Source organism: Paramormyrops kingsleyae, chromosome 8, assembly GCF_048594095.1.
Source record: "Paramormyrops kingsleyae isolate MSU_618 chromosome 8, PKINGS_0.4, whole genome shotgun sequence".
Taxonomy (NCBI): domain Eukaryota; kingdom Metazoa; phylum Chordata; class Actinopteri; order Osteoglossiformes; family Mormyridae; genus Paramormyrops; species Paramormyrops kingsleyae.
This window is the reverse complement of record NC_132804.1, coordinates 21,710,346-21,738,286: the sequence shown is the minus strand read 5'-3', so window position 1 is coordinate 21,738,286 and position 27,941 is coordinate 21,710,346. Positions and strand designations below refer to the sequence as shown.

Sequence of the window (27,941 nt, the reverse complement as noted above, 5' to 3'; positions counted from 1 at the left end):
ATGCAGCAGTCACAATGACTGTCCATGAATAGCAGAGAAAGGACCGTTAAGGATGGTGGTTACAGCTTCCTGGGAAAGCCTGTTGTTGTTTGTTTAGGAATGAGTCCTGTGAAACAAACGCGTGGGTGGTGATCGTCTGTCCCTGGGAAGGGGCCTCATCTCGTGCGCCGGCAATCTGATATGATTTCACCTTTTTAAGGAGTAAGGGCAGAAGAGAAAATCTATCAGTTTCAGATCAGTGGAGGGAGACGCTGAGAGCTGGGTGGGGCTTCTGTTTGGTGTGGCTTCCTTTGATCTTCTCTGAAGCTTCTTCTTGGCCTCCCTCATCGCACGCATCGAGCGCTCTGCCAAACACCTGCAGGCAGGCATGAAACCTGGGAGGCCGTGTGCTGCAGGCGTTTGCTCCGCCGTGTTCATAACGCCGAGGCTGCAGCACCTCACCTGCCCGGCCTCGGAAGTCGCCGCCTCTCCGCCCGTCTGATGTCCCGTTTTCAGCTGCAGTTTCCGAAACGTCAATCGCTGCCCGTATCTCAGGCCTGAACCGCTGGCTGCTCCTGCGGTGAAAAGCAGCAGAAGATTTAAGTCAAGCAAAACTCTGCGTTCTCCCTCGATGCTGCGAGGAAGATACCGATCTCTTCAGCTAATGGCTTTGAAAGGCTGGTTAGAAATTTGGCTCCCTTCCTCGCTATACCTTCCTTTTTTTTAACCTCACTTGGGACTCACATCGTGGTTCGTCTTGTCATAAAGCCTGGTATACATTCCACGTCAATGACGGCAATAAATCAAAGCCCAAAGCAGGCAGGCAATCAACTAACAATGTGTGGAACTTTGGAAGCATTTCTGGAACCGTTGGCAGGCATTAACTGTTTCATTGTCTCTGAGATCTCCGTCAGGCTCTGAGGGATGGCCCCCATTGGCGGGGCAGCTTGCACATTGACGCGGCCGTCTTGTGAAGTGCCCGTACACGGCTTGACGCAGGACTCCCAGCTGTTAAATCTCACTCTCGATGACTTCCTTGATCTAGACAATTACTATGTGGGGCCTCTGAGGACCCCGACAAGCAATGAAGGAAAAAGACCACTCTTCCTGTCAGCACTGAATCATGCCTAATGATTTAGTCGTCATTCATATAACCAAAAGCACCCTACCACCATCTGAAACAATAGGCTACGTTTAAGATTAAGGAACAAAATAGGCTTTGGACACATCAGTGGACCAATATGAATGCTTGATATTCTGTAGACTGTTTAGCCAATTTTTAATGACTAAACGTTCTGCTGAGATAATGTTGATAAAATGAATTGACAAATAAATGCATAAATTAAATGATAGGCTCAAAAGGACTAGAGGGATGAAATGAGTTGGAAAGGTTTTCCGGAACACTCTCACTCCATTGTTTTCAGTCTTTCACATCGTCTGACCCGGGACTGGAAGGTCATGGTGAAATGACACAAAGGCGTGACATGTGAGGGCGATGCAGTACTAGAACCTCAGCCTTTCTAGGCTGATGGATTCCTCTGGCTCGTGTTTCATGAGTGTGGGGAATCCATGGCCAATTCCGGCACATGGAAAAGCGAGGTCGACATGACAGCTATGTCAGAATTAAATGGTCCCTTGACAAACATCCCCCCCCCACTACCATTCCCAGCATTTCTACATGGTACAGTACAGTGTGGTAGACAAAACTTCATGTACAGGGGCAAACTCAGGGCATGTACACCAAGGAAGACACTAACCAGCTCCGAGCCCCAGACCGTAACCCTAGCTGGGTGTCATTTGCATAACAATGAATACTTACATTGTGTTTCCTAATGTGGTAGAAAAATTATAAATCAAGCACTTAGAATAAAAATCTGGACCTCTTAGTTTGGTGATTAAAGAAAATCTCTTTAATTCCAGCAAGTTCAGCAAAGCGCTCCCATCACACTCTGGCCCTTGGTACCAAGTCACACCCAGCCCACAGAGCAACCAGTAGATAAAACCATAACTCCCAGGACTTCTAAGTCCTGATTGGTCATGAAATATCAACAAACTACGCTGAAACGTATAACAAACACAATTCTCCTGCTCCATCGGTTCACCTTGGTAGCAAGGTAAAATCCACCCATTATACCGGAATCTGTCTCGGCTTCTAGACTCTACTTGAGATATGTATATAGATATTAATTATATGACATTGAATCACTGTTAATGTTTGGGTGTTCCATTGATTAATGATTAACACATTGATGTATTGTCACTGAATCACTGAAAATACATGGTTAACATATGATTAGAATGATTAACATAAGTATGATTAACATGATGCGATCAATTGCGTAACATAGTATATATTGACTACTACAACTATTTTATTAAGCTATAACTCTTTGTGCACCAGTTGGGATGGCTTCATGTCTCTTCCTGCAAGTGGTTTCTCCCCCCCTTTGCTCCACTGTCTGCCTCTCCAAGGTCCGAGCTTCTGAGGAGCCAAATGCAGGCAGCTATCACAAAGCGAGGTCACATGGTATTCAAAACAATCTCTTCTGGCCTAAGGCCTAAGACATAACAGACCCAATATGCCTCCCCTCCCGGGCCTACTAATGTCCAATTTTACTTCCACACTAACAGTATCACTAAGGGGCAGCATAAGAAGGTGAACAGCAGTGGGCCCAGGACAGAACCTTGCAGAACGCCATACCTCACTGTGATGGAATCAGAGGATTCATTGTTCACATGAACAAGCTAGTGATGGTCAGTTAATTATGAGCAGAACCAGGACAGTGCCTGCCCTTTAACATCAATCAAGACTTCAGCCTCGGCAATAAAATGGCATGGTCAACAGTATCAAATTCTGCACTTAGATCCAGTAGAACCAACAGGGATATGCAACCGTCATCAGGAGCCACAAAGCAAGTCATTCATGCCTCTGATTAGTGCAGTTTCAGTGCTGTGATTTGGCCTGAACTGATTGGAACGTTTCATTAATGCTGTTCTTTGGCAAGAACGGAGAAAGCTGACTAACAATTACTGTTTCTAAGATTTCTTGGGAAATGCTGGAATTACCAAGCAAATATCTGGGGCAATATATGCTCAACCGCAAGCTTGGTCAGTCTTTTGTTGCAGATCTTGTGCTGGTCTTCCTTGGTGTACATGCCCTGAGTTTGCCCCTATACATGAAGATTTGTCTACCACACTGTACTGTACCATGTAGAAATGCTGGGAATGGTAGTGGGGGGGGGGATGTTTGTCAAGGGACCATTTGATTCTGACATAGCTGTCATGTCGACCTCGCTTTTCCATTTGCCGGAATTGGCCATGGATTCCCCACACTCATGAAACACGAGCCAGAGGAATCCGTCAGCCTAGAAAGGGTGAGGTTCTAGTACTGCATCGCCCTCACATGTCATGCCTTTGTGTCATCACATATCTCATGTGTGATTGAAGTGCTGGTGTTCAGAGATTCCTCATGCCTGCAGTACCCTCAGCTCTCCCACCTAGTTAAACTGCTATAGTTCATTATAACTGCCAGAGCCTCCTTATCTCTATATTAAACTACAAAATACCTCATATACCGTAATTTCAACTATTTGTCACACAGTTTTATTAATGCACTGTTCAATTCTGTCCTGGAGGTCCTGAATGTGGACAGTTCCCTGTCTGGCCACCCAGCCTGACCACACATCTGCCATCCTCACCTGCTTGCAGCTGGACCCACCACCCCTCCACCCTGCTGAAGGAAGCAGTTCCCTCACTTGCCTGCCCTGACCTCAGCTAGACCTTCCACATTTATACCTGCACAATTTTGCTTCATAAAGTGGGACTCTCTTATTTTGGACTTCCTATGCCGGTCCAGGGAGGATGGTCTGGTTCCTCCCAAGGTCTCTTCCTATGAGGGAGTATTTTTCTTTCCACAGTTACCTCTGGCTTACTCTCTGGGGGCACTGGACGGGTACAATGTGAAGCACTTTGAGAGAATGTAATATTGAATTGAATTGAATTGAATTTCATTGAAATTAAATGATTTGAATTGAATTAGCACACCTGAAATCACTTAGGGAACAAAGATTTGAAAGACCTCTCACTCTGTCACACAGCTACAGCTACATCTGGTCAGCTCATTAGAAACAATCCTAAATTTCAGGAAATAATGTATTACTCCATTATTATTTATTCCTCAAACTTAATTGAGTAATTTTCCATAGTAATTCCAGCAGTGTATGCAAACTATGGTGCGCTCTTGTAGAACAGTCTGGAAAATTAAACTGGACCAATACGACAAAGACAGCAGAAATCATGACGAGTTCTTAAAACCCCAGAGGAAGTGGGTGACACCCCCCGTAGAGGGATGGGCTTTCCCAGGATGGTACCAATCACTTCTTCCCTTGGGGGACCATGGCTGGACTCTTAGCAGATCAGTGGCTGTCTGCTCGCTAGGCAACATCCCCTTCAGATGTCCTCAGAATGATGGCAGATAGGTTAAATAAGCCTAGCAAGGCCCAATGTGAACAATCACTAGTGATCCCTTATTTCTTGAGCTTCTAACTGATGAAAGAGCTGATGAAATACCTCATCTGCCACTGCTGAAAATTCAATGCAATCATCAACTTGCAATCATCTCCATTGTTTTAGCAGTTACGTCTTCAGCTGTGGTGCTACTAATATTAAATATTGCCTCTCACGACCTTGCTTAGGACAAGCGGGTATAGGAAATGGATGAAGTTTGAATATCGGCTGGCAGTATTGGCCAAGACTGACACATCAGACTGATACTGATATCATGATTTTTAAGGAATATCAGCCAATACTGATATGTTAACTGATATATAGGGAGCGCTCCCTGTCTTTCCCCGTTCTGTTCATCATTTCCCCGTTTGGCCAGCAGGTATGGCTTGCCGTCCTATTTGTTCTGTTCTCAGTGTGTTCCCCTGTTACCTGGGCTGCAGTGTGGCTTAATGGGCTAAGTAGGCAGCTCTGAACCAAGCAACTACTCTGTTGTGGGTTTGAGGCTGGATGTTAGTGTGCCCTGTTTTCCTTCAGTTTATGATGTCCTTGTGTTCATGTATTTTAGTTTTTTTTTTATACCTTTGATCCTAGTTCAAATGTGCCTAGTTTAGTTATTATGTTCTGTTTTACCTATGTTCCCAGTCCCTTTTCAAGGCCTTTAAGGTCCTTTATTTACTTCTTCACTTGGTCATTGCAGCTCTTCCTCTATATGCTGCATTGTGGTTGTTCCTAGAACCGGTTTGGTATACGTTTTTTTTTTTTTTTTTTTTAGTTGTAGTCTGTTAAGTTCTTATTTTATTCCTTTGTTAGACCCCTTGTGGTCCCTTTTGTTTGTTTGTTTATAGTTCAGTTTAAAATAAAGTTCCTTGCGTTTTGTGTGCTACACTGTGGATCGTCTCTCCGTCTTGCCCCTGCCGTAACATTGTGCATCTCCAACAGCCACCCAAGCTGGTGGGTTTCATAAACAGAGACAATCCAGCCGGCCCTTATAACACAAGCTGGGCCGGTCTTTCCTAGGAAGACACATCATTGCTGAAATTCATCCAACAGACTTGTGATAATAGCAAACATCCAAGATCAAACACTGAGATTATATCGCATATTGCCTTCTCACTCTACTCATATATTGGTCAATGATGCAATTTTCTCCTGTTCCGCATGCCCGGTTTTGCTGAGGTGTTCTGGAGTGGATGTAGAACATGTGGGCAGAACAAAGGAAAGCTGAAAAAAAGGTGTCTGACAGGAAAAATGTTTGAGGGAACCCGCGTGCACCCCAAAGAGTTGTAAAAAAGGAAGAAAACTCTTAAATAAGTCTGTAATAATCATGAGAACACTGAACTAAGTGGCTTGTGGGATTACGACATACTGTCAATCAGTTCCAGGGAACCACTGAAGTAACCAGTAAGAAGGAGTTTCAAAAGCTCATTTGTCCTCCATCACTACTGACTGATGGTTAATTACACATGCAAGAGTGACTCATTAAACTGCTCGGAAAAGATAGAAATATACAAATGCATGCACGTGGTATAAAAAAATAAACTCTGACATAAAGTTAAATGCCATTAGCTAAAGCACACAAAACAATTACGTTTTAATTTTAGCTTCCCATTTAGGTATAATATAAATTAAACAAATGGGCAGAATAATTCAAACAGGAAGATGGGAAGCATTGGCTGTCGCAGGGGTAACCTAAACACAATCAGGGCTTCAGTGTAAATAGGAGAATCTGCGGCTGTCCTGTAGGACATGGGAGGGAATGTAGTGTACTCCCACTCGCTCTAGAGAGAGGAGAGTGTCTGGTGATGGAGGATAGGCGTCAGGCTTTGCTGAAAGAGTCTACTGGGCCTGTCTTTCCTGTCCTAGTGGCGGCTGGTCTGAATGGGGCGGGGGAGACACAGCTGTGGAAATTGCCTGGGTGACAGGGAGCAGGCAATGCGTGCAGATGCTACGGCAGGGCTAAAGGTTGCTGGTTTGAAGTCAGCTGTGAAGATTCGAGTCTGGGACCAGTGTGGAGATGCCCGTCTTTGTACTTCATGCAGAATTTCAATTGCCCTTTTGTTAAATGTTTTTTTTTTCTGATTGTTTAAAGAGGCTTCATCGCAACTACTGTATGATTGTCTGATTCTAGTAATCAAACAAGCTATGTTGTTTGGACATGTTTTGTTTGGAATAATAAATGTGCAGTTAAAAAAAATCCCTACCGAGGAAACGTGTCTCAGCTTAGTATTATACCAGTGGGGGGGACGACTGTAAATTACTCAGAAAAAAACACTAAGCTGATATGTCTGTCAAGGATTGGGGTTCCTGAAGAGAAGCCAGTTACTGCACTCGTGATCATTGACGGCAGTGAAGGAATTCGCCCCTCGCGTGCCGGGAGCAGGAAGGGGGGTGTAGGGGGTTGGGGGGGGGGGGGGTTGTCCTGGGAATGCGACAGCCTGCCAGTCTCTGCATGGCTGTTTGTGTAGAAAAAGCCGTGCAGCTGCCAGATAGTGCACTGGGGATGTGAATGTGTGATGATTAGAGGGGCCATCTTATCAGAGATGAGGGCTGGCCCCCCCCACACCTGGGTTCTGCCTAGTCCCCCCTGCAGCCTGGAAACCTGCCGCATAACAACCTCAGCTCCCCGTGAGCTGCCCATGTCACTGTCATCTTTTTTGTCTCTCTTTCTCCCCCTTTTAAAAAATAAAACAACACCGCCCTGCCCCTCTCTCCATGCGCCTCCCCAACGCTGTTGTCCACCAGGTGAGAGACCGGCTTGCGCCAGAGTAAATATTTTGGTCTGCAAACTCCTTGCACTTCAGTTTAATCGAATCTGATCGACGGGATGTGCTGGAAGACGCCACTTTGCCAGAGGAATGGGGAAGGGGGGTGTTTTTTTTGGTCTTTTTTTCCCTTTTCATTACACAGCATGTGTTTCCCTTCGTGAGCGTGTCGGATTTGCAGCGGGTCCAGAGCTATTCAGACCACAATCATAGGGAACCATGTCTGCTGGGCCGTAAGCTGGGAGTAGCGGAATGGAGAAGGAGGGTGCACGGCCCTGTGTCCCCAATGGGGGGCACTGTCAGCACATTTTTTGGAACGCTCTCAGTATTGGTCTTGCTCAAATGGGACCATCGCCTCAAAAACATAGATCACATCTGGACAGATGGTGACAATCCTAGTGAAGCTGGGCTTTAACCTCAGCCTGTAAAACTCACTCTGAATCGAAACACACTTTAAACAAACTGCACCCATCTGTTTGCCTTTATGTGTGGAGAACCCCAGTTTTTTTTTTTAAACTCCTACTGCAACAACTGTGTCTTCATCCATCTTCCCAGAATGATGTTAAAGTGGGCATGACACCAAGTTGACTCTGGGTCGGAGATGCAGGTCATATGTGGCTTCCAGGTACAGAGATGGCCCAGATCTAACAGGATCTGAACATCCTCTTCTGTGAGATAGACCGTTTCCTGAATTTACTTGCAACTGTGGACCTTTCCAACTCACTTCTGCTCTATAGAAATCATCTAAACTACCATATATTTTAGGTGAAAAAAACCCCCATAAAACCCTCTTCATTTAATAGGTGCTTTTTGCTTAGGATTAATTTAGCTTGAATGCCTGTCCTTTTGTTTTTCCTGCATTGACTTTGCTCTCCTGCACCTTGCTGTAAATGTTCCCAAGGGAGTTGATTTTGGGAAGTCTCAAGTCCTTCCTACTTCTCCTCCCCTCTCTCTCCCTCCCTCTCTCTCTTTCTCTTATTCTTTCACTCCCTCCCCCTCATCCCTCGTTGCTCTTTTAACCAGCAGTGAAGCAGAAGCCCCCGCACAGGCACAGTCAGCCTGACTGACATCTCAGAGCGGCACAGTTGCTCAGACAACGGCACTGACAGACAGACCCAAAACTTTATGATCTAATGACTCTCAAGCCGGATAAGAGAAAGAACCGAAGCTAATATTGATTGATATTTGCAAATGAACATGCATTCGGTAACGTTGGCATAACTTAAAAAAACGTATAAGGAATACTTTAAATTAAGGAACATCGTTGGTTTTCACTGACAAAACAATGGGATTGGTGATAGTTTTTTGAGGACGTTTTTCTAACCTTGGAGGTTAAGGACTCTCTGGTCGCCTGGCATGCGTATCCTCGTACATTTGATCATGCTGAGGAACAGTCTCACTCACCTGTTGGGGGCACTTTGGGTGCTGTGGCTCTTGGAAGGTGAGTGCATATCCCCCCACACCCCAAATTATGGTTTCGCTGGATTTTCGCTCAGATTTCTCTGAATTATCTCTCGATGCGCTAGAGAGAAAATGATCATCCTCACTGATACGTGCGTCTCCACAGAGACCGGAGACTTAAACTGCCTGCTTGCGGTCGAGCTGCGTGATTTTTTTGTGCCTGTTTTGTGGATTTGTCTCGTGTGCATTCAGACGGAAATGTATATTCATTCTTGTTCGACTGAGATTTACGCTTTATCCTTGATGCCAGTTGTGTTGAGGATGAGTTTCATTACATCGTTAAGAGGCATCGTTTCGGGATCCTAGTGCCACGTTCTCCTCGAAGCCTTTCCCACGCCAAGCCACGGTAGCGGACACAGGTGCGCTAAGTTACACGTAAGCGGCTGAGGATGGCTGAGGAACTAAAGATTCTGGTTTTTAGTGGCTATAATAATGGTGGTACTGTGATCTGGGGTAAAAAAAAGTTTTCGCTCACTAATACTTTAATTGCAAAATTGTCACTGGAATTTCAAAGTTACTACGATTAAAATGTTTCAGTATTTAAAATGGCTGATGACGAAATGTTCTTCTGTAAAACACAGTATCCAAATGAATTGAATTATGTATAATGGCATATTTAAGCTATTGCTGGTCTTATATGTCACATTAAAACACCAAATCATACAAATATAAGTCAGATGACTATATGAATTGATAGGATCCAGACAGATTTCACAAGCAAAAAATCTGGAGATATTAACCTTTATTGTACAGAAATGAAACATCTTAAGAACTGTAACAATCATTCTGATAAATGTATCCAATTACATTATTTATTATCTAAGAACAGGAAACCAATTTACTAAAAATCAACTACAAATCTCCGTATATTCACAGAAGCACAGTTCAGAAAGTAACGCTGATTATGATAATGGATGGAATAACAGGGCGCCGCTATTACAAACTCCCAGCTTTATATCCCCTATATTTTCCACTGCCATCAATGGAAGCCAAATATTTTTCCCATTTATGATGACCAGAATGAGAGGCAATGCCCCATCTTCAATGCTCGAGATAATAAAATAGCGTTTCTTTACTTTGACCCAAGTCAAGAATTCAAGGATTCCCCACAACCTCGCCATTCAACTATACGCATAGCAATTACATACTATCCTGTTATTCCTGGCATTGTTTCTTTATTTGTACAATCTCCATCTACAGATCAGAACAGATACGGGGTGTGTTTTTAACATTATACGGGAGAGATTTGCAAAGAAACGTCCTAGAACGAGTACTATGTCCAGACAAAGCACTGTGGTCATCTGCCTCTTGTCAAACGCCCTCTCCCGTTTCTGCCCCCGAAGGCCGCGTGAGTTATATATTTCGAATGCGGTTTCATAGATTTATCGCACCGCGAGGTAAACTTCACTGCTGAACTCCAGCAAAGCAGGGGCAAAACTATGTGTTCTAGCCAGCTGTGTCGATTTCGTCCAACTAACAGTAATCTCGGAATTAATTATATATTTGCACATTCTCCCCCCACATATTAAACGAGGCTGTATCTTATAATGAATTATGAATTATTAAACCTATAAATGCCCTTTTGTGATGCTTTTCTTCCATGTTGATATGACATACCACCGCAACAAATTAGTTTTTATGTTCAATCCACGCTCAGTATATGTGGCGCTTCTAAATCACCCTGCTGTGGTGCGGATTGTCCGCATGTAGATGAAGATGTCGAGCACGTGCGCTAACACTGCTCAATGTTTGTGCTTGTGGAGAAATACTTGGACTATGTAAGATATAATTTAGGGCATTTAGTGTCACAGTGGCTAAGGAGCTGAACAGGAGGTACCAGATGCGGTATAGGGAAGATAAATCTTCAGTAAACATCGATCACTGGGAATAGACGGAACATTAACCAAAATAAATTCATTGGGGGTAGCGCTTCCTGGCGCGTGAACACCTAAGGAAGATCAAAAGAATGAAGTGGCATAAGACCAGTGCCAAAAATCTTACACATAAATTGTTGAATTTCACAGAAAGGTTTCTGAAAATTTACTTAATATCAGAAAGGACAATTTAGAATTAATAACTGGTGATGACAACCATATATTATTTTTAAACAACATTATAATAGCAATTATTGCAGCGACCAGTGGGATTTATGGATTGAAAATGTACTGTGAATATTCCAAATTGCTGCAAGGAAAGGTGATACAAACCGGTTATAATTTAAATAGATCTGGCAACCTATGTGTAGATGCAGTTACCTAAACTGTTAAAACTTCCTTAGTGAAAGTGCTTGATAATGGTTGTTTTTTTCCTTATAAAACTATTTATCCAAATTCAATTTAACAGAAACAAAGCCCTGCATATTAATCAAAAGAAGACTGAAACCCATCTTTGTGACTGATTAAAATATATTTTTTTCTTCCTTTTTTTCTTGCAAAATGACAACTAATGGAATTTTATCTTGGTTCAACCCGCACAATTGTATGAAGAACTGAGGCACAGCAGGACATTGCAGTGTTACAGAAATGGTGCCCACCCCCCCCAAACTCTGACGTCCTGGTTTCCCCTTTTGTATTAACTTAAAAAAAAACTGAAGATGGACCGGCTTGTGATTAATGATTTTCATACACAGTTCCTCTTAAATTCCCTCTAATGTGCTTCATGCAGTGCTGGATTAAATTTAAGCTGGATAAGTTAATACAGACTGTGCAAGATCATCAAAGCCCAGAAAACAAAACAGTTTATATATCAGAAGAGAAACCATTTTACCTGAGTGGATCACTGAAATTAATCGAGTAATTAATTTACTCCCCCCACATATCACAGGTTATTTCTGTTCTAATGAGTTGCCTACTGATTCCCTCCCCACCCACTCCCACCTGTCTCTCAGCCTGAGTCTGACAGTCATTTTGTGCAAATGTGAAACTGTGCAATAAAGCCCCCACCTTCAGGAGTCTAGCTTGTTACTGGTGACCACGACTAAACCAGCACGCAGGCGGATATCCAGACATAAGGCAGCCTTTTACTTCAAAGTAAGGCATGTTTGCATCGTTGAACTGTGTCACAGGGAGGTGAAACAGGTGGAGAACTGAAGAAATGCTAATTGGCAGTAATGTCAAGGCTATTTCACAAAGGAACGCATTTCAAAAATCATATAAAAATATACTTTTTTTTTTTTGTAGTGGCAGTGTGTATTTTTCCTACGTGTTTTTAGATGAATTCGGCCCAGAGGATACCCAAACCTAACATGTCTCTGAAAAAACAGCAGGGCTGAAATACATAATGAGGAAAGGATTAAGTTTATTTTTAAGACTTCATTCTATGAACATCTGCCAAAGATCAGGAACAGCGATTTCCTCCATTATAATAATAATATATGTGTTTTGACGCTAAAGACTTTGGAACAAGAAGTTAGACAAGTAGACAATAGGTCTTATATTAACTGTTATAATATTAATAAGAAATATCTTGATCAGTGTTCATGTGCACTAAGGGTGTGCGAGATGCATTCTGTTTGGTCAGATTTACCTCATCAGTGAGATTTTTTACCAGCAGAATTATGAATGATGAGTGTAAGGGTGGCGTAAACATTACAAATGAACCCCAACATCTTTGGATTGGTGCTGTGTGAATATGCGAGTCTGTATTTTATCGACTCCCCCACCCTCATTTTAAAAGCAAGACTCGAGGGATGTGGGGGGGCAATTGGGGCTGTCTGTTGCTGCCTGGCCAGCAACGCGGGTGAATGCAAATGTGAACTAAGAGGAAAACAAGAGGAGAACAGTCTGAGAGCCTCCATGGACAAATGAGCCATAAACATTCCCCGCTTGCCGCAGGATCGGTGATGAAAGGGTCAGTGGTTGCAAAAAGCTCTGCGGATGCAAGGCAGCAGATGGGTATTGCGGTGCTTTAACTGCTGCGGTGGTGAGCGAGGGCTTAGATTTTCGATGATGGGCTTGACGCCAAAAGCACTAAGATGTACATGAGGAAGCGTGCAGTGCCACGAAATGGGATGGGAAACCTCCCCCCCTCCCCCGTCGCTTTAGAAAGAGGGTACCCAAAATACTGCACGGTTTACCTTAAGTTGGCATCACCAACATAGCGTCTTGAGGTGACTCTGTATGGACAGATAATGTGAGAAATGTCTGAATCTTCCCAGAGGATGGGGTCTGTAAGAGGCCAAGCTGCCAAACTAAATCATAAATACACAAAAAATTATCCCTGGTAGTCCTCCATAAGTTATATTTTTACAGGCACAGTTTTACATAAGCATTCCTCCGACAAATCAGCGTTACTTAAGTGTGGAAATGTCTAGCGATGGACCATCGACACAGAACGATTACTTTGGCTCTGAACCATCTAGCCCTGTCCTGACAAAATTAAATTGATAAATTGTGGAAGCTGAACGTGCTTCGCAGCAGTGCCATCTCGTGGTCATCTTGTATTGGTCCTTAAAAGGCAGAACTTAAGAAAGGAGAATCCTCTTTACAAGCATGGTTGCGCTTGCTCCAAAGAAGGCTTAAAACTCCCTTGAGTTTAGTTTTACAGTTCTATGCTATATAAAATTATTTAAAAACTGCCTTCAATGTCAATATGTTGTTATCATCCTAAAGTCTCCGGTCCGTATATTAACGATTGCCAATTTAAACTAATTGCATTAGTAATTAACCTGTTCGTGAAAGAACAACAAACACGCAAATACACCTAACCAAACTGTCAGCTTAAAGTTACTTTAGTGCAAGCTGGATCGGTAATAATGTGGACCATGGCAAAAACAGAAGAGGCCGTCTGACACGCTGTCTAGTTTCTGCATTTTTTTATATTCTGTTTTTTAGGATGGAGACGAAAATGATGTGCGCACGAGGTTCCTCAAAGCGTCAGTTCTCGCCACCATATGGAAATGATTCCCAGCGTTTGAGAAACAAACAACACTGAGGCGCGGATTGATTAGCACATTAAAAACAGTGGTCTTATTATTGGCTCAAAGTAGTTCAAGGAGAAGCACGCTGGCTCTTCTAAACCTCGTAATTAAAACCATCGCTGGAAGAAAAAAAGCTTCTCTTGGGGCCCCAGAGCGGACCTGTCCCTCTGTGGGAACACAAATACGCTGTAACTGGACCTCAGCCATCGGACAGAGGGATTGAAATGCCGACACATCCGCAAAACTATACCGTCCGATCCCCAATTTCTACTCCTAACACAAACACAGAACGTTTCCTGAACATGGTCAGCGCATGAATAAGATCATCTGCAAAACACTGCTAATTCGAGCAGCCTCTTGGATTGCGATCGGGGTGGCGCAGCAGGGTGGAGGTGAGGAAATCAGGAAACGAGTCTAGAGGGACTCTGCCCTCCTTGTCTGATGTTTGCATAAGGAGGCTGAAACTGGAACTGTGCAGTTCTTGACAAACAAGCCGTCCCCCTGGACAAGAGCCTCTTCACTTTTGTGAGCATTTGGGTTCAATCAAAAATCAGCCTGAGTCGAGGTGCCCCTCTCGGCCCTGCTTTCTTTCTCCATTGCTTTCCAAGACCACACAGTGTCCGGCGCCTGGCACAGCAGGCTTACGGGAAAATGAGTAAACGGACATGCACAGTGAATGTACGTAAACCTTACCGCTTCATTGAAACAAAACGGCGAAGCAGCTTTTGGCCGTATTTACAGAGGCTGAAGCCGAGTCTGCGCATTGACGTGCGCCGTGAGAACGAACCTATTACTGCTGCACCTGCAGCTTTAGTCCCACTGTTGGATTTATACCTTTCAGATGAACTCTGTGGATCTCGATCCTACACCTACTAAGTAAACAGCAGCTCTCCTGTACTCATATTTTCTCTGCCGCCTAACACCAAACTAACTAAATAATTAACGATTACCATGCATGGCCACAAGAAACCTTCAGGGTAGATACAACTACCAGTCACAAATGAGACAGTCCTACCGCAATCGTAGCTATACTATTCTATAAACGATTAGGTATATTTTCTTACACACAACCTGTTTTTTAAGAAGCTTTGCGAGACAGGGGTAACGAAAGCTAAAACGAAAGTTTTAAAAACTGAAAAAAAGTTTCAATAGCTGGCTCACTAACGGATATTTAAAATAATAATCTTATTATATTTGTATTCAATTTTGATTCTTCCTACGCCATTTGAAAAACCACTGCTGCCCAAAAAAATAGAACACGAGGTAATCATCACCACACGAGTTTTCCTAATTGTGATGGCGCTTTCCCTTTTCCTGAGTTTCTCCGTTTTCCAAGATCTTATATGCAGAGTTTCTGAGCTATTCACTGCTTACATTTCCAGAAGTGCGATAATAATCTTATCAGAAACTCTCACAGGTGCTTAACTGTATTTTATGAATTTGCTTTAATTCACTTCATATTTTGTCCTAATGAATAAGCACGATTTCCGTTATTGTTAAACTTGAACTTTATCCACAAAATTAATTAGTTGTGAACATCTAGAGTTTAATATTAGGTTTGATTGGTCTATTTGTTCAATTTAAATGAATGTGTAATACTGTATATATATATATAAAAGATTAAAACGGTTAGTGTAACCCCCCAATGCTGAAGATTTTTTTCGGCTTTCAGATTGTTATTTTAAAGGTCTGTTATAATCATTTGCCTGTCGTGTAATATTGTGATTCATATCCACCCATTAGTCATTGTTGAAATCTCATATGTTTTATATAAAAGATATGAACATTTGATTTATGAGTCTCACTTTTAAAAACTTTTTTTTTTTTTTTAGATGTTTAGCAATACAAATGCGTATATCTGGAAATCGCCGAGCAGTGACAAATGAAAATCTCGTAAAATATATTTTTTTCTCGTAATCTCTTGCGTTATCCCTCAGAGCCATTTCTTTAGTCATGTGGCACTCACGTGGTATATTGCAGATTGGTATAAACTACAATACTTTTTGAATTTTCTTTGGAATTAAATTAAATTATGTCATTTACACTGAATAAAGAAAAAACGTGCAAACACCGGTCTTTCTTCACAGAAATTTCAAATATTATAAGATAACAGGCTGCGGTGTGGACCTTGTGTGGGACATATGACTATTTGTCCAGGCCCTGCATGAATGTTTCTAATAAGGGTATGGCATATTTCAGTGACTTTTAAGCTAATGCAAACAGTGCAAATTCAGTTTGTATATTTCTGCAACAAGGTGTGCGTGACTGTTGCATGTGTTTCCATGTTTAGCAGCTGTGCTGGTGTCCGGCAGCAAACTGTGGGAGGTTCCAACAGCCCCTTTCACTGTGGCCGCCAACAGTACTGCCAAGCTGTTATGGGAGCCACAGTGCCAGGCTCAGCTGCGCCACCTACAGGATGGGGGAAGCATTAGAGCAGTCATCCCACCAACGCTGGATGGAAACTGGGTTTCAACCAGGCAAGTACTCTTCAGCTGACGTTCGTTGATTTCAATGGGGACATTAAGGCTATAAAGAAACTCTGGAGCTGAGCACGTGCTGGCAACGTAAATATTTAGTCGATAAGTAAATACTGCATTTTTGAGTAAACATCAGGGAAAAGAATGTAAATTGGCAGAATTAACATAATAGTTTTAAGGTTTGAATTTTTCAAGCTGCCTGTGGTTTTGTTGGAATTGGCCAACGCAGCTCAGTTTCAAACACGGCCCTCTTCTTGCAGGTGTGAAGTGCGACCCGGTCCGGAGTTCCTGACCCGGTTATATACGTTCTACCCGAGCCGACTGTTCAAAGCCCTGCAGTTCTATTACAGGGACAGCAGGTGTCAGGACCCAGCCTACTCACTGGTGATCAGGGGCAAACTGCGTCTGCGGCAGGCTTCCTGGATCACCCGCGGGGGCACCGAGGCAGAGCACCACCTACACAGGGTGGCCATCATGTTCCACAGCTCCGCCGCGGTACAGCAGGTCTCCGCCCGCCTGCCGGCTGTCTGTCGGTGCAGCGGCTCGGGGTGCTGGGTGCCCGGGCGGCTCTACGATCTGTTCAGCCCCAAGGCGGGCCGAGACTGTCTGGGGCCTCTGGGCTTCTCCATGCTGGAGCTGGACCTCCTGCGCCTGGAAAGTCGGCAGCAGATCCACAGCAAGCTGGTTCAGGAGCTTTTCCTGGGAGACATCCACACGGAGTGGGAACATCGCACCCGCTATCGGCCCACTGGCTACCAGATGCCGCTACAGAACGCAATGGTGAGGAGGGGCGGGGCGGGGCGGGGCGGGGGGTATGTGCATGCTGTACGGGACGGCTAGACAAAACACGCGCACTGCCCGCTCAAAGTTACACCCCGAGAAGATGGCCATGCTCAAGGCTGTTTGAGCCGTGTGCCTCTACATCTAAAATGAAAACACTCACGCTGCTTGTTAATATTTAGTTAGAAGATAAATTACCACGTTAACACGTGCAAACTTCCATAACAGCTTACCTTTTTCACTAATATATTAATGCAGCCAAATTCAGTTTTGTAATGAAGTGCAATTATTTATGGACTACGGCCAACTGCATAAACAAACTGCGGCACGCCAGCATATGGAAGGTGACACAGGGCTTCAGTTTCATTATTTATGTATTTCTACAGCTGGATATACACATATATATGTGTAGAATAAAATGTAGGATTTCAGCTGTATGATTTTCTTGTGTCAAGTCCAATTCTCCTACCCAAGCCACAAGACTTTGTGTGTAAGCATTTCACACTGTAATGCGAATCCAAATTATGTTTTACTGTGTTTTACTGGGACTAACTGACATTCACCACCATGCAGCTCGTAAGATCTGAGGGTTCATCTGTTTTATTTTATTTTATTTTATTTAATACAATAAGAAATAAGCGACCGAGGGAAACAGTCTTTTGAAGTTCATTACTTTCCATTCTGCAGTTTAGTCAGAAAAATCCCCAATGCCATTTTTTTGGTTAACTTTAATGAAAACGAATCGTTATTTTCATTAACGATTCTGCGAATATAACACAGTACTGTAGGGTGAACCAACAGGTTAAATCAAGATATTTAAAATAACACTATAATCACATGTCAGGAGAAATCTTGCAGAATTATATATCAAACATTTTTACTGTTCCTCAAAATGTTCTGCTTTTGCAGTATTTAATTTCATTAATCATCCGCTCTTTTCTGCTTTTACTGGTAATGACGTGAAACTGGTAATGAACACATTTAACTTTTTTTGAAAGCTTACTTTTCTAGCTATGAGAATGTTAAGCCTGAAATTCGTTTTTATTATTTATTGCAATAAACTTATCTTTTACGTAAATTAACCCGCATAATTCAGTATTTTTTGGAGTGCCGATACTTTCTTGTGTGCATAGAGACTTTTTGGCGAGGGTATGTTTTTGTGATACTGGCGTTCGGACCACCCCGGAGTTAACCGCCGGTTTAGCGGCGGTGTCCTGAGCAGACGCTGGCCTGCTGACTCCGTGCAGTTTATAGCGGATGGTTGCAGGCAGCATTACCGCCACATGTGCGGGCTCTGCCTGCACGCCGTTACAGCCCTTCTCTGTTAATTCCCCCCCCTACTCTTTGAACCCAAGGAGTATAGTAGCCAACGTCTAAACACTGGGCTTGTAATTCAAAATGTTAATATCCTTATGACAAGCAAAACTGTGTGCTGTCGAAGGCAGAAATAGGAGCCGTCGCGACAAATATACGTATCATCATAGTGTTTACAGTATGATATGACATGAGAGCTACGTGTTTTGGTCGCGGCGGTGTAGCTTTTTTATGGAAAATATACCACTTAAATAACTGATTTGCTAAGTTCACACTTAGCTATAATACTATAGTATAATAACCTTAATGCTGTTTATGTGCTGTTTCGGTTTCTTTGTTGGGAAAAGTGATATATAAAAATTAATTTTGCTGTAGCAATTTAGGTGATGTACTTTGCTCATGGATATACTGTAGGAGGTTCCCTAACACTAACTTTAGGGTTACAAAGATAGTACAGTACAACCAATTTACCTTATTTTCTGCCCATATATGGATAAGCCATAGACCCATCATACACAAGGTTAATTCAAAGTTTTATTAGTCACATACACAACTATACTGAGTGCAATGTGCAGGAAGATACATTACTGTTGAGCTGCAGATGGTGAAATAGCTGTATGTGTGTACAGCTGAGTAGACTGTTGATTACACAGGTCCTAGACACTGTCTTCATTAAACACCTGAATTAAATAAATGGAGTTAAGTGACTATATGTGATTTGAGCTAAGGTTTTACTAGGTTTCACATAATCTGGATTATGAATGTTTGGAACTTGGACCTGTCTTAATTATTGCACATGCTTTTTGGCCCGTTTTCCCACAGAACCATGTGCACCCGTGCCCGGTGTGTGCCCTGGTGTACCGCTCCTCCGAGCTGCACCCGCCCGTGCTGCCGTCTTCCCCGACCCTGCCGCTCTCCCTGGACGGGCGCTGGGTGAGCCAGGGCTGCGAGGTGCGGCCAGCTGTGCTCTTCCTCACGCGAGACTTCACCTTCCACGAGGACCTGCGTGGCTGGGAAGGCTTCTACCGGCACTACTCGGACCCCACGTGCCGCCAGCCGACCTTCAGCGTGCGGGCATGGGGCCACTATGCCCGCGTAGGGCCCTCGCCCGTGATACATGGCGCCACCGAGTTTGTCTTCAAGGTCACGCGGGCCACAGTGGTTGCTCAGGATGAGGCTGTCGCCAGGGTGTTCAATGCCTCCCAGGAGGGGAGCTGCGGGCAGGCCGGGGGCTGGGCGGTGGGCGTGGAGCAGGATATCACCCCCACACATGGATGCACCGCGCTGGGGATCAAACTGCCGCACAAAGAGTACGAGCTCTTCAAAATAGAGTTTGATCACAAACAGCGCCCCCTGCTGTTCACTGGGGAAAGGCCGACCGATGGCTCCAGTCCGGACCGTCCCCACAAGAGGCCTACATCCTACCAGGCTCCGCTCATCCAGTGCAGCCTGGATGTCAGTGGATCTCACCGCCATGACCAGCAGAGATCTTTCACCTTCCAGCCTGTCAGTGGTGTAACCTCTCTGACGTGGCTTCTTGCTTCGGTCTTGGCCTCCTTGTTCGGTGGATGGTGTGTCGTAGAGACCCAGTGACATATATGCTGCTGGAAGTTGAGCTTGCCTTGCTGTGTCATCAGCGGAAGTATGAATGTTATGCATCAAGCCTTATTCTTTAGACGTCTTTATTTTACCATGTTTGTCAAGAATACAGATCGGAATGTGTAGAAACACAAGAATATGGTGCTTATCCCAAGAATGTCCCTAAAAACAAAATAGAATCATCTTTTTACTGCAGTTATAACATTATATTTCATATGAATCTGTCTGTATAAATGTGTTTTTAATATTAGATAACTGCCTAACGCTGGAGAACTATCTATTAGTGCCATCTTAGAAAAACACTTGCGGCATTTTGATGATAGGTCTTTGTCTAACAGCTTTGTAAGGATTAGGATGCATTTTCTCCATCCACGGCTGTACAATATTAATAATGTAAGGTGTGTATAAGCTGTCTCTCTCTATATATATATATCCATGAAATTTTATTTTGAGCATAGGATGTAGACATTCCAGATGACAAACTCTTAAACGGAACATAAAATTGCAAAAAAAAAAAAAAAGGACCACAAAACAGGAAATGCAGTGCCTTGGATGTGAAAGGCAGACTGAAAAGCGATTGGGAAGAGCACATGTTTTTCAGCATTAGGGCCTGTGTCCCTGCTGTGTCACACGTACGGTGAGTCGGTGTGCTCAGTGTTTCCGGACTGCGATAACGATGATGACCAACTCGGTTGAAGGACAGTGAACAATAATCGCCTCACTGCACCTCAGCTGCAAAGAAATCCATAAGCAATTTGTGGATGGTCCCTGAATGCGGCACAGACAGTGGGTGGGAAACTACGCAACAGTTTAATGAAACTGTTTAAAGGAGAACCCTGGGGTCCAGCACAAGCTTCGGCTTGTCGGGGTGTTCACGAAAGCTTGGGGATTGTACAGGATGAATATAAAACGATCTGACGCAAGTCAGACACGTATTTATTGTTATCTTAAGATGTTTAAAAAATAGATTGCTTTGTTCCCCAGTTTTATAGCAAATCAGATATGTGGGTGCCAAAGATGCTTGTATTAACTGCTTTTATATCGGATCTTTGCAATTTTATCAATAATTTTGTTTAAGATAAGTTTCATTAAAGTATTTTATGATACAGTAAGTGAGTTTAAAGGTGCTATGTGCATATTCATGTTGTTTGAAGAGGAGTATGTACATACAAAAGGCAATGGTGAAATTCTGTATTAAAATTAAACAATAGGCCAACATAGTGTGAGATGTCACATACACAGCTTGTGAGCAATATTATTTATGGTTATAGCTATGACTTAAAGTTTGGAAGATAATTGAAAGTGACAGGAAAATAACTGCAGATAAATAATCTTGTACAGGCCAAAGTTGCCTTATTTCACAAGAAAAACAATAGGAGGCTAAGTTGGTATAACTCAAAGTATATTTCTATTTTAATCGGTTCACCTAAACTTTACATTGAAGCAGTTTAAGCAGGAAAGTAAATTTAAGATGAAAAATGACTAACTCACGTGAGGAATAATGAAGACAGGTTTCCACGAGAGACTGCAGGTGCTTATGTTTTAGATCCAGCTGAGCCTTCTGGGAAACTTTAAAACTCGTAAGAAAGATCTGACAGATATCGGCCAAAGCAGTGTCGCCTTACAGTAAAAAATAATTACCGTCATTAGTATTGCATTTCTTAACATTAACCATTTCTTAGTTAAGTGTAATATGTGGCCAGAACTGTGGCCTGATGCATAGGTATTTTGTTATTTTCCGACACCCAAATATTTGCATGAACCCCATTTGGAAACAGGGCAGGAGAGACTAGCCGCAGTGGTGTGTTCCTAAGTTCCCGTCGCTCCAATCCCATCCATCCCTGGGTGTGAATGCATGTACCTTCACACCGTCACCGATCCTGGCTTTACGCTGAAATACTGCTAGGTATTTAAACAACAATTGTCACCGTTAAGACTTTCAGTGATTATGGGTTGCTTCATTTCACCGTTCGCATATTCTAATGAAATATTTGGAGCAATGTAACTAGACCGCTTTGGGTTTATTCCTTGAAAGTTATAGAGAGATGATGTCGAGCAGGCTGGGGAGCGAGGTGATGGGGGGGGGGGGGGGGGGAAGAGAGGCCCGCTCTGCATCCAAAGACAGCAGGCTGTTCCCATTAAGGGCTGTCAGGATGATGATGGTGACTGGGAGCAGGGTGAGGTAATCTTTTTGGTTTCAGCAAGTGTATCAAGGGCTTGGGTTTGCACAATGACAAAGATGAGGAGGGACAGAGAGTTCAAACGGCTGGTGTTTATCATAGCAGTAATGTTCTGGATCCACCATTATGAGGAGGTTACACATTCCTAATTTCGTGTCCTATCATTGGGCCAAAAATAATAGAGGAATATACCAATGGCATGAATAGGGTGAACTGGGATGTGGAGAAAAGAAAGAGCGATGGTTTTCAGGGTCTGTTAGTGGTTTTTGTGCATATAATATAAGTCAGTCATCGGGCATGGAGAACAGAACCCAGCATTATGGCCCATTAACAGCATCCATTAAATAAAAATAATAAAATGAGTTTTCATCACTGGCACTGAGCAAGACACCAAAAGACACTCCTGTGGCCTTGAAGTCCCTTCAAGGGTCTTACAGTTGATGAGGCAAAATTCACAGATGGTTTCCAGTTTGATCCTTCAGCTATATATCCACCCACACTCTAGCAGTGTTTCATCCATCCATCCATCCATCCATCCATCTATCCATCCATCTCTCAGACCCACTTGTCCAGTATAGGGTCTTGGTGAGCCTGGAGCGTATCCAAGGAATTACAGGGCATGGAGCAGGCGATACGCTGCAGCACATGCGATTCAGGGCTGGACTGGAATTAAAAACCAGGCCATCACATACATGCCCACAATTTATTTTGTAGAGCCTTTCCGGAATTACATATTTTCACGCTTCTTGGAGCTGGGGGGTGCAAGTCCAGGGTGCAATGCATGCAGGGATGGCCGAAGAATGTAGGTGTTGCCCGGTTTGCCGGATAGCCTGTCCAGCCCTGATATCACACTTTGCAGCGTGAGGAGCAGATTGTGCCTACATTACCTTCTCTGGGGAGGGGCTCCCTGGACGGCACACAGGAGAGGATGCTTTAAAAAAAAAAAAAAAAAAGCACCGAAAGCAAATACTACTTAAAAAATGCATACTTTCAGCAAAAGAGCTTCCAAACCGCAAACAACTTCTGTGGGTTTGTCATATTAATTCCATTCGAGGGAAGTGATTCGGGCCAGTTCTTTTGAACGGCACCGGGTCCAGAGGAATGGGAGTGTGGTAGCAGTGCAGCACACTCCCATAAAATATTAGAGAAAACATCCATTTTCATGTAAGCCGACCGAGTAGCAGACTCAGCTGCAGCAGATGCAGTGCAATGAGATTTACTTTTACTCAGCTCCAGAAGGGCAACCACGCCAAAAACCGACGTCAGCGTTGTATGTCTCGTTTTTTGTTTTAATAATTATTACACTTACTCGCTTTACCCTACGTACCCTTTAATTTTAAGCTCTGCTGAGAAACCTCCATTATTTATAAGCATATATGAGCAACAGCTGCCCATTAAAAAAATAATAACACTGGTTGTATGTTATTCCTTTGGCTTAGAAAATGCATAGCTGTTGAAAAATGCTCCCCCCCTTTCTAAAATGAGTAAAAAAACAAAAGTGCACCCACAGGACTATTGTACTGGGTGTGCTTTCCTATAGCACTGGTTGCCAAAAGTGGGCTCCTCGTTTTATTACAACTTTGTACTCATGTGGAAAACTAGAGGGGAAATGATTACCGAGGCTACCCCCCCCCCCTCACTGCTTAAGAGCCAAACATCTTTCTTTCAGCAACATAGTTTTTCATATTGAACTGTGGAAAAACACACACACACACATGCCAGAATTCACAAAAGGGGGGGGAAGAGTTAAAACTGTAATCTCTTCTGCAGATCTGTAGTAAATACTGTACTAAATAGCTCTGGAAGTACTATTGAAAGGCTGGAACACTGTACCACTGTAAGGCAAGGGGGTTGTGGAAATGCCTTTGTTTGTTTTACATGCCGTGATGTGCTTAAAAACTTATGAAACATTCTTAAAAATTTAAATATTTAGAATAATTGCAGGAGGGCACACTGATTTTTTTAACATATAAAGTACAATGGTGTTAAAGCCGTAAATGTTACGATTCTCCTTAATTTCCATATCTCTGCACCATAAGACCAATGTTGGGCATCTCAGGTCCAGAAAGTACAAATCCAAGACAAAGATTTTGTTTCTACCAACTAGTAGAGCATAAAGAGTCACAGTCACAGAGTAGTCACCTGGTTGATAGAAACAAAGTCTGGATTTGTAGCTTCTGGATCTGAAATGCCCAACGGTGGTTAAGGCATGCCCCTGGGTTGTATCACTGTCTCAGATCACCACGGTCCTGGGGTTTCACTGTATGTTTCTCTCTGCATTTATGCAGGTTTTAATCCTGGATCCATAGATCTTCCTAAGATATCTAGCCTAATTGTACACAAAGCTTTTACATCTTTCTGGGTTGTGTTGATCATTTTTGCAGCTCTTCCCACATTCACGTGGTCACGCCTGTACAAATAGATCCTGGAAAAAAGAAACCGTATTGACCTTGTAGGCTGAGACCTTAATGTCCCGACCATATTAAACAAGAACAAAAAGCTTTGGCTTGGAATATCTGCTAACTTGTTCCAACCCATTTCAAAGCCTTAGCCAAATGAATACCAGAATAAAATGTTAACCTTTTGATTTAATACCGTACAGTGTCCTGCGGATGAAAAGACGAAAACAATAGATACATTCTTATCCAGTTTCCCAGCAACTGTGTACATTTTTTCAAATGAAGCTCATTGCCTGTTGTACTTGGATGATTTTTGTTGTTTTGTTTTATAGCGATTTATGTAATACTGCACGGGGGCAAAAGGTTACATTGTCTTGGACATATTAGAAAATGAGTTTATTTACAAAACAAATGAAGCCCTCATGAGTAAAGTAGCTGTTGCAGTCGATGGAATGTTAGATGTTAATGATGGTGACGGTATAAAACATTCTAACTCCTAGACAACTTAACTCCCTAAAAAAGAAAACTTAAATTAAGATAAAAAGTATAAACTTAGATCTTTGATGGAGTCCCAAAAGTTTACATGTACTGGCAGCCTTGATAATTATGCATGGAATTATTAGTAGGAAGAATCCTTGGAGTCTTCTGGCATCTTGACCACAGAGTGGTTTGAAGATGTAGGTTTTCCAACTTTTATTTTTGAATGGAATGGATCCCCCACATCTGAGAGTTTCTGAAGAGCCAAGGCTGAAACGGGACTCAGTTTCAGAGGATTTTAAATTGGAGACACTCAGATGTCCTAGTAACGCACATTGTCCTGGGGGACCGTGAAAGTCCGTGGACTTTGCTGAATTTCTACAAATGCGACGGTCCTGTACGGCAGCAACTAGACCTCAGCCAAAACACTTAGGCCTAATGAGAGTAAATGTTCAACATCTACAGCAATTACAGGTTATGTTCAGCTTCTTCTGTTCTTTGTGTGGACTTCTGCGAATGCAGAAGTCACTCATCTTCATATGTAGCTCCTAGGGCTCATCAAGTACCCCTTTCCTTCTAATATGTCAGTGGTTCTCAGTCCTGTTCCTTTCACCCCCCCTCCCAGAATGTTTTCATTCCAACCCTACCTTAATCAGGCTCATATGGTCCTTAATAGGCTAATAATGAATGTGGAGGGTTGAAAGCAGTGTGCGTTGGAATGAACACAATCTACCCGGTAGAATTGCTATACTATATGTTGCTTTGGATGAAAGGTTGGAAAAATTAATGCAAGTACAACCCCTGACAAAAATTATGGTATCACCACACTTCAGGATGTTCACCCAACTTTTTACTTTGTAAAAAAAATAAAATAATATATATGACACGTAACATTTTTTGTTTAATAGCTGAAGATTCTGGCTGCATGAAACATACCATAGAACAAATTAAATTAAGTTATTTTAATTAATGGCATTGTTTTGTCCAGGTCAAGTAGAGGACAAAATTATGGAATCACTGAATGCTGAGGAAAAAAATTATGGAATCATCAACTAAAAAAACTCACAGTAAGTACGTTGTTGCTTCTCCTTGGGCTTGTATGATGGCCTGAATTCTTTGAAGCATGGACTTTAACGAAAAACAAGATTCCACATCAAGTTAGTTCCAGCTTTCTCAATTAGCAGTTGAAAGATCAGTTTTGCGGGATGGAGCCTTTTCATGGACCATTGGAAAAAAAAAATTCCACCGGAAACATGCAATCATATTGAGATCTAGACGGTTTGCTGGCCATGTATGTGATTGAGTTAATATGCCTTTTACTGAAGAAAAGCTTCCACACTCTTTACACTGTAGCAACATGCATTATCATCTTGAAAATGACTTAATCATCACCAAAACAATTTTCTATGAATGTAATAAGAAAAGTGTCCTAAATGTCAATATACACCTGTGATTGGGGAAATTTGCTTTATCCTTTATATATTTTATTAGAATGGCACTAGACAAAAGTTCCAGCATCATCTCCTTAGCCAATGCAGATTTGTGATTCATCAATATCACTTTCATCCAAACATCCACAGTCCATGATTGCTTCTGTTTAACTCACCTTCTTCAGTGTAGGTATTAGTGCTGGTTGTCATTTTGCCTTTTCTACATGTAAACTCCATTTCAATCAGGCAATTTCTTACAGTTCTGTCACAAACATTGACTCCTGATTCTGTCTATTTGTTACTCATTTGTTTTGTTGTGCATTTTCTATTTTCAAACCATGTTGCTTTGCATTTTCTATCCTGATGCTCTGATGTCTCCCTTCGTCTGTTTGTGTTTCCCTTTTTTTAAATTTTAGACAGCAGACTGGGAACAGCCAACATCTTTCACCACACTCCACTTTGGATTTCCTTCTTGAAGGAGTTTTATAATCCTTTCCATTGTTTCAATTAACACAGCTTGTTAAGGTCTGTAAGTCCTCTCTAACGGCAGACTAATTCGCATTTTTTGACTTGATTTAGAAATGCAAAATTACAAGGTGATTCCATAATTTTTTTCTCTACTTGATCCGGACAAAACTGCCATTAAAATAATTTCATTTGTTTGAGACACGTCTCACGAAGGCAGAATGTTCAGCCAGTCATCTGTGATTTATTTGCTATGAAGTGAAACAGCTGAGTGAACATCCTCTACGTCTGCTGGTGTATAATGCATGGATTATAGCATCTATGGTCTAAATCAGGGCTGTCAAACTCACATTTTTCAGTTTCCCCTCATTTAACACACCTGATTCAACTCCTCATGCTAATTACCACACAGCTCTTGAGCTGAATCATTTGTGGTGGAACAGGGACAGAACTAAGCTACACAGAGCTCCGGCCCTCCAGGACTGGAGTTTGACACCCCTGATCTAAATATATTGTACCAGATTATTGTTTCTAATATGCTGGATTCTTCATAGACATAACAAATGCACTTGACCAGCATATCAGTTTGGAGGCTTATGACGTGAGGGTGGATTCTTAAGGTGGACCAGAAGGGATCTGGCAGATGGGAATGCCGGTGCTGTATGTCAGAATGGGCTGTGGTTATCATCAGGGGCGAGTCCCGGGGCCTGCCACTTCGTAATGACGTCTGCAGAGATCATGGGTTCAGATGTGGCAGGACTCTGGCAAAGATGAGACACGTCTCTTTGCTGGCTGGTGCTCAGTTACCCCACACGTGCTTAAGACATTCACAGGTGATCATCTTTCATATACATTAAGAAACGGGGATTAGTTTAGTTACAGGATTAAATAAGTACCAGATACTCAATGCAGAGAACAAGCAAAAGAAAACTCTCTCTCTCTTTGCTGAGACTTTCAAACCTTATACCAAATGAAACAGCTTCATAATATGATACTTCAGCAGTAGATAATTTAAATCGCATGCATATCTCCAGTTTTATTCAGAAAGTTTTGGCATACTTACGTACGTTTCATGCTGATGAGTTTAACACATGCAGTTATTGTGAGAAACCTAGGTTATTAATACTGTCCCGGCCATTCCAATGTGAAATGTGCTGCACAGAAAAATAAGCACAAAAAACAACATCACAAAGA

General features: G+C 42.6%; 1 protein-coding gene across 2 annotated transcripts; it reads left to right on the top strand.

Annotated features, from left to right (window-relative positions):
* Window positions 1-8,266: 8,266 nt before the first annotated feature.
* Window positions 8,267-21,012, top strand: apcdd1l (adenomatosis polyposis coli down-regulated 1-like). Of its 2 annotated transcripts, none has more exons than XM_023795267.1 (4): window positions 8,267-8,688; window positions 15,920-16,103; window positions 16,364-16,883; window positions 19,020-21,012. In XM_023795267.1, the coding sequence occupies exons 1-4, from the start codon at window positions 8,604-8,606 to the stop codon at window positions 19,788-19,790; spliced, it is 1,560 nt and encodes a 519-aa protein (XP_023651035.1). In that variant the 5' UTR covers window positions 8,267-8,603; the 3' UTR covers window positions 19,791-21,012. The 2 variants fall into 2 exon arrangements, with proteins under 2 accessions (XP_023651035.1, XP_023651034.1); XM_023795266.1 differs by having other exon boundaries at window positions 15,917-16,103.
* Window positions 21,013-27,941: the final 6,929 nt, after the last annotated feature.

What these genes read in the sequence shown, in the direction of transcription:
- apcdd1l (XM_023795266.1), top strand. Translation starts at nt 8,604, where the DNA reads ATGCGTATCCTCGTACATTTGATCATGCTGAGGAACAGTCTCACTCAC. An exon ending in GGTGCTGTGGCTCTTGGAAG is followed by an intron (nt 8,689 to 15,916) that starts GTGAGTGCATAT and finishes TTCCATGTTTAG; the next exon opens with CAGCTGTGCTGGTGTCCGGC. An exon ending in TGCCGCTACAGAACGCAATG is followed by an intron (nt 16,884 to 19,019) that starts GTGAGGAGGGGC and finishes GTTTTCCCACAG; the next exon opens with AACCATGTGCACCCGTGCCC.